Here is a 6,980-nt window from a genome sequence, read left to right as displayed (position 1 = left end):
TAACTGTTTTATATGGATTTGCAGCTCTATATACAATTAAGTTCCAAAAAAGAGGCCTCCCGCATTGTCATACACTGTTATGGGTAATCAACACAAATAAATTTTAAGAGCCTTCTCACATTGACAAGTATATAACTGCAGAGTTGCATGATCAAGTTTTAGAACCATTACTGTACAACATTGTGACCAACTGCATGATTCATGGCCCTTGTGGACCTTTAAACAAAGATGGCCCCCTGTATGAAAGAGGAAAAATGTAGTAAGCACTTTCCAAAACCTTTCCAAGATCACACAATCTTTGACAAAGAAGGATATGCACACTACAAACAAAGTTTTATTGCACGTTATACGATGCCAACTGGGATCGTTGTTGACAATGGATATGTTGTTCCTTATAACAAGAGGTTGTGTTCTCGATTTGGGGCGCACATAAATGTTGAATATTGTGGCTGGAATATGATGGTGAAATATCTTTTTAAGTACATTTCTAAAGGTGTAGAGCGTGTGCGGTTTTTCATCCAAAGAAGTGAAACCACTGATGGCAGTAGTACAAGCACAACAACTCCAGCTATAAATGAGATACAAAGGTTCCTTGATGGGCGATATATCTGTCCACATGAGGCAGCGTGGAGAATTCTGAATTTTGACATTCATCGGCATCGACCACCTGTTTTTATATTACCTGTACACCTCCCTCATATGCAACATGTTATATTTAGAGAGGACATCAAGATAGATCAGGTGCTTTCTAATCCATGTTATGCTAGAACACCTCTTCTTGGGTGGTTCGATAGTAATGCAAGAGATCCCAAAGGTCGTGATCTAACTTATATATACTACCCAAATGATTATAAGTGGGATACTCAATTTAAGGAATGGTCACCTAGAGTTTATGAGTCTTCTAAGGCTATAGCGAGGCTTGTATTTGTCCATCCCTCTTCTGGTGAACTCTTCAATCTTCGAACACTAGTGTGTCATCAGAAAGGCTGCATATCCTATGAGGATGTGCGTACAGTTTCTTACCGCGTTTATCTAACTGTTGGGGTACAAAGTTATCCATGTATGACTTTGTAAATGGGTTGAATTTTGTAGACCCACTTGCATGTGGTGCATTAGCCTTATGACATGAGATAGAGAGTGAGAGAGAGACATGTAAACACCTCTATATAAGGTGAGTTTATTCCACATGTAGATGTGTGCTTGAGAGGTGTAAAAGTTGAGTGTGTAAGTGCGTGTTATTTATGTAGATTTAGATCTAGATCCCTTTTTGTAACACCATACATATTCGAATACATCTCTTAAACACCGAAATCACCGTGTTCATTGTGCAATCTTTAATTCCGCATGCCAAACCATGTTCTATAATCACATCACTAACCTTTCGAAACGCATGCAATGCTTTGGGGTTGATAGGTGGTGATGTCGAATGGCTGACCGCTTTTACTGAAGCATCAACATGGGCAACTTCTTCTCAATTGCGATCACTTTTTTGTCAGCTATTACTTTTCTGTGAGGTCAGCAGTCCGGAGTCATTATGGGATGTTGCACAGAAGAAAATGACAGATGATTATATACATAAAATGAACCTTCAATTTCCAAACAAACACTTTCACATAGGTGACAATATCATTCAACATCAGTTGCTTTTTGACTTAGAAAACATACTCCAAGCTTCTACACCTTCTTAGTCTTTGGCTGATTTCAAATTACCCATGCCATGTCTTGATTCAGTTAGTATGTTGCAGAACCGTCTTCTGGTAGAAGAGACAATTTATGATAGAGAAGATTTAAAAAGACAACATTTAGATATGTTAGCTCAGTTAAATAAGGATAAGATGGCTGTTTATGAAACCGTTATTAACTCAGAACAACACAAAAAACAGATTCTACTTTTCGTTTACGGACACGGTGGAACTGGAAAAACGTTTTTGTGGACTACTTTACTTTGCCATTTCAGATCACTCGGGAAAATTGTACTTGCGGTAGCTGCCTCTGGAATAGCATCGCTTCTGCTTCCATCAGGAAGAAGAGCACATTCAAGATTTAAAATACCTATTGATTTAGGAGAAAAAAATCATGTGACATCAAAAAGAATACTTTACTTGCAGAGCTTTTAAAACAAACTTCAATAATTATATGGGACGAAGCACCAATGAGTGATCGCCGCTGTTTTGAGTATGTAGATCGTTCCTTATGTGATGTTCTTGATTGTGATTCACTCCCATTTGGTGGGATTTCAGTTCTTCTTGGGGGAGACTTTCGTCAGACACTACCGGTTTCACCGAAAAGTACACGAGCTGCTATCATCTCCTTAACCTTACCGAATTCATACATGTGGTCGTCTTTTCAGGTTTTCATGCTAAATGAAAACATGCGATTAGTTGATTCAGAACCTCAGCCTAGTAATAGTTTGTCAACATCTGTTTTTGCTGATTGGATACTAAATATTGGTAATGGAAACCTAGGTGAACAGGATACAGAAGATCCTCAAAGTACACGTTGGGTACAAATTCCAGAATCGTTGTTAATACCCCCACAAGAGAATTCTTTGCAATATCTCATACAGTTTGTATATGGTGATAGAGTGTTACATTATCCATCCCCTGCATATCTGTCAGTTTGAGCAATTGTTTGCCCTACTAATGAAGTTGCTGACAAAATTAATGACCTTATACTAGAAATGACAAATGGTGATCCAAAAGTTTATCGAAGCACCGATGGTATGCAATCAAATGGAAAGCATACATCAGAATTGGAGGGGCTATATCCAATAGAATACCTAAATCAGCTACACTTTACAGGGCTACCACCCCACTCTCTTAGGCTAAAACTCAATACACCTATAATTCTACTTAGAAATCTAAATCAGAGGGATGGTATGTGCAATGGCACACGATTAATTGTTTCCCAATTACTTCCGACCATTATTGAGGTAACTATCATCACAGGATCGTGTATTGGAAAAAGAGTCTATATACCTCGCATAAAGTTCATTCACAGGCCACCAGATTTACCTTTTTCATTCTCACGCAAACAATTTCCAATTAAAGTATGCTACGCTATGACCATAAACAAAAGCTAGGGACAATCACTAAGAAAGATTGGAGTTTATTTGTCCCAGCCAATATTCACACATGGTCAACTTTATGTTGCATTATCTAGGGCAACATCTGCTAATTCCATCAAAATCCTTATAGACACAAATCAACACAATAAACATAATCTAACAAAAAATGTTGTCTTTACAGATTTATTGCACAGAGTACAAACAAATGAGGTCTATCTTTTCATTAACCTACATCTGTTCTTTACTGTCATACAGAAATACTTATAAATATTATATATTTTATATGTCTATAACATGCCAAAAAATAACATGCCATTACTAATAACCTCTCCCCTGTTTATTCCAGCAGAAAAACAAGTGAAGAAATGGCAACCATATCAGAACTAAAATATGCTTGTGTTGGAGGGAAATTACAGGTTCGGATATTACGTAAATGGAAACCACAACCCCGACGCCATGAAACTTGGTACCTTGCTGTAGACAAATTTGTAAGTGCTCATAATATACAATATTAACCCCATATCGCCTTTCTTATCATCTATTTAAATCCCATTGTAAAAATATCTCAGGGAGATGCTATACAGATATTGGGACAAAGAACAAACCAGGAGTATATAGAAGTTGTTCTTGTTGTGTCCAAATGCTATACAATATCATAATACACATGTCCACGGCTAGATCAATATCAGAAAGTTTAGGAAAACAAAATCTATATAGATGTTGGCATTGCTTCCATCATTGACCCAATACCAGATACAACCATCCTCCCTACAACTTGGTTTCACTTTCTTTCAAAAACAGAACTCATCAACTTAGGAGATCAACCGCCATATCAACCAGGTATATACATAAAACAATTGTCCCTACATTAAATATCCATTAAAACTATTTTGATTGTTAAATAACATGTAATCTCTTATCTATACATTACTTAACTATATGCTATTTACTTTCTATATACAGATTTTATTGGTGTCATCACAAAAAGCACAATGGTGAAGCCTTTGTTCTTTTGATACTTGCTGACGAAAGGTATATAAAACACAATCAGATCGTTCTTTATTTCATGTAATTATACACTACTAACTACACTTCTATACACAAACATTAGTGGAAATGAAGTTGTAATCAACCTATGGAAAGAATGTATTGCCTCTCCTGAAAAGTTCAGTCGTGATCGCCTAATACCACCACCTGCAACTACAGTTGCTGCAGTCACAAATCTAAAAATTTCATCCTCAGACGGTAACAGCAAACTTCATATTATAAATATAAAATATAAATATTCATAATAGGTTTTTACGCTTATAAAAATAATAAAACATCTTTTGTATATCCCTTACTACAGCAATATTAAGATTTGGTTCATCAAGTGCAACCCATGTGTATGTTAACCCACCAGTTCCAAAAACAACACAACTTATAAACTGGTAAATAACAATTTAAACATATTCTAACACTTTATCTAAAAATCATGTTTTCTTCTTATATAATAACAATCTGCAGCTTCAATGGACCTTCAAGGCCCACTTGTGCCCCATCTGGAATTCCAACAACCATAAACAACATTGCTGGGAAAACTCGTGACCAACTTCTGGTAGTATACATTTTCATACTATTTTTCCATACTAAACATAAACAAAATCATAAACTTCTTTTTCTGATGTCTACAGGAGAAAACCTTTACTATAAAAGCATTACTCACAGAAATCTCATTCAAAGACTACTGGTGCCAAGTAATATATCCTGTTTGCAAAGATCCAATTTTTGAAAAAGGAACAGGTTGGTTTTGCAGTGCTCATGGAACAGTCCACCAACCAATTTTATTGTAAGTAAAGTCTATTTTTTCTAACCAAAAAACAACTACTAACAATAACTAATTAAACAAATATGAGTATATTTACAAACTCAGCACAACCATAACGGATCCAACTGGTACCATTACTGCAACTATGACTGATACCACAACCCGGAAACTCATCGGAGCAACTCCAGAAAAGGTTCTATCTGATGCCACTAAAAATAACGAAAGCAATTTACCCTGCATCATCAGTAACTACAAAGGAACAAAACAAACCATTCCAATTCAGATGCTAAGAACATCAACCTCTGACAACATTCGGTTTTTGATTCTAGACGTGCAAGGAACTAATACCCTCACCCAATCAACAATCCCAACAACTCCAATACCTCCAACAGGCACTAAGACTGTTAACATTAGTCACACCGGTACACCATTACCAATAACTTCTGAACCATCTCATACATCAAGAACTTTGTCATACACCAGTACACGTATATACTTATCTTTTTCTATTAACAAAAAAAAACATTAACACTTATTACTGTCTTTTTATTGTACAGATGGACCTTCACATACGAAGAAGCAAAAAGAAGCAGATAGTTCATCATAAACACTAACAACATCTGAGGAAAAAACTACTGGCTACTACTTTTCGTATGTTACAAAACAAGAAGCATTTCACATAAAAGACGTTTATTACTGTAACTTATAGACATATCAACACCTAAAAAGAATACTCTCTTTTTTGATAATGTTATATGTGAAATAGCTTTAGTGCTTATCTAATGACCATATAAACAGTTTCAAAATACTAATTATCACTTTTATTATATAAACATCAATTTACATTCCTACAAATTTAACATCGGTACAAAAACAAACAATAATTTATTCATTTTAGTATACAACACAAACACACATTACCAGAGTATATATTCCTATAAAGCCCCCAAAAATTTCCTATGAAAACAAAAATTAAAGTTAAAATAAAACAGAAATTAACATTTTTTCTATCCCTTGTCACTCAAACGTCTATGCATCAGCAGCTGAAACTAATCTTCAACTACCTTACTAAAGAAGCAAAAACTGAAGTTAAGACAACTACATCCAAGACACCGTCTCCACCAGCATTATAAATGTTCACAAAAATATCACCACCTAGAAGATCATCATCAAAGAAACTCCCAAACAACTACACATAGTCGTCCCCACCTCATATAGCATAACTATATCCTTTGTTTAATTTACTACATGCTTATCTTTGCTTTCGATAGTAGAAAAAATTTAGTTACTATGTAATGAATAGTAGCTTCTATTTTACTTATCAATGACATTATCAAAATCAAAACTACGAATTACTGAAGTCTTCTAGCAACGCGGGAGACCTTTCCTAGTTATATATATATTTTTAAACTTATTTACCAAAATGAATTATTGATCAAATTTTTTTAGAAAATGTGTCATGTTCCTTTTCTTTCTTTCACACGGCTGACATGAAGAAAAAAAAATCCATAACTCAAAAAAATCTTCACTGTAGTTAACGTTTATTTTTTTAATATAACTTTTTTGGTTTTATTTTTAGTTTTGCTATTAATGTTTATCATTCTTTCTTACAATTTGATCAACAATTCGTGATGCATATTTCTGGCACCAAAATATAGCAATAACTTAGAAAACAGTTGACATTTCCCTACAACAATACCCTCCAATACCTCCTCTGTATTTATGCAAAAAGAATTCTTTCGTTAAATAAGGAACACACACTCAAGATAATATTGATACATGGAAGTCCAAGCCAACAAACATGGTCGGGGCTTTTGTTTTGTTAATAATTCATAAAAGGAACACACAACCAACTTTCAACGACCCTTCATTTCAGAAACGGGTTTAAGGGAAACAAATCATAATAACTTAACAAAACATAACAAATAAGGATTAAGGAGGAGACATTCCTCCACAATACCTAATTGCAAACATTTGTGATGATGATTGACATGCTCGCAGAGCAAGTCTTCTATAATCTTGAGTGAGAACAGCCATCCCAAACATCAATTTGGTACATATAAACTAATACAAATTTCATGTCTTCTTTAACCGAATTAGCATCTT

General features: G+C 34.8%; 2 protein-coding genes across 2 annotated transcripts; both read left to right on the top strand.

The window, feature by feature from the left end:
* Nucleotides 1-228: 228 nt before the first annotated feature.
* LOC145164971 (uncharacterized) lies at nt 229-2,117 on the top strand. The gene is made up of 3 exons (XM_079083612.1): nt 229-814; nt 1,414-1,617; nt 1,732-2,117. Exons 1-3 carry the CDS (start codon nt 229-231, stop codon nt 2,115-2,117), a joined length of 1,176 nt encoding a protein of 391 aa, XP_078939738.1.
* Nucleotides 2,118-2,152: 35 nt separating this feature from the next.
* Nucleotides 2,153-2,623, top strand: LOC145164970 (uncharacterized). Its single transcript, XM_079083611.1, has one exon. It carries the CDS (start codon nt 2,153-2,155, stop codon nt 2,621-2,623), a length of 471 nt encoding a protein of 156 aa, XP_078939737.1.
* Nucleotides 2,624-6,980: the final 4,357 nt, after the last annotated feature.

This window comes from Lactuca virosa, chromosome 3 (assembly GCF_052849685.1).
Source record: "Lactuca virosa cultivar CGN04683 chromosome 3, Lactuca_virosa_CGN04683_v6, whole genome shotgun sequence".
Lineage (NCBI taxonomy): Eukaryota > Viridiplantae > Streptophyta > Magnoliopsida > Asterales > Asteraceae > Lactuca > Lactuca virosa.
The sequence above is the reverse complement of the archived record's forward strand: the minus strand, read 5'-3'. Positions and strand labels throughout refer to the sequence as shown.

Excerpts from the sequence above, each read along its gene's own strand:
- LOC145164971 (XM_079083612.1), top strand. The coding sequence starts at position 229 with ATGGCCCCCTGTATGAAAGAGGAAAAATGTAGTAAGCACTTTCCAAAA. Across the intron at positions 815-1,413 it reads TAATGCAAGAGATCCCAAAG|GTGGTGATGTCGAATGGCTG; the intron begins GTCGTGATCTAA and ends TGGGGTTGATAG. Across the intron at positions 1,618-1,731 it reads AAACAAACACTTTCACATAG|TTAGTATGTTGCAGAACCGT; the intron begins GTGACAATATCA and ends GTCTTGATTCAG.
- LOC145164970 (XM_079083611.1), top strand. The coding sequence starts at position 2,153 with ATGAGTGATCGCCGCTGTTTTGAGTATGTAGATCGTTCCTTATGTGAT.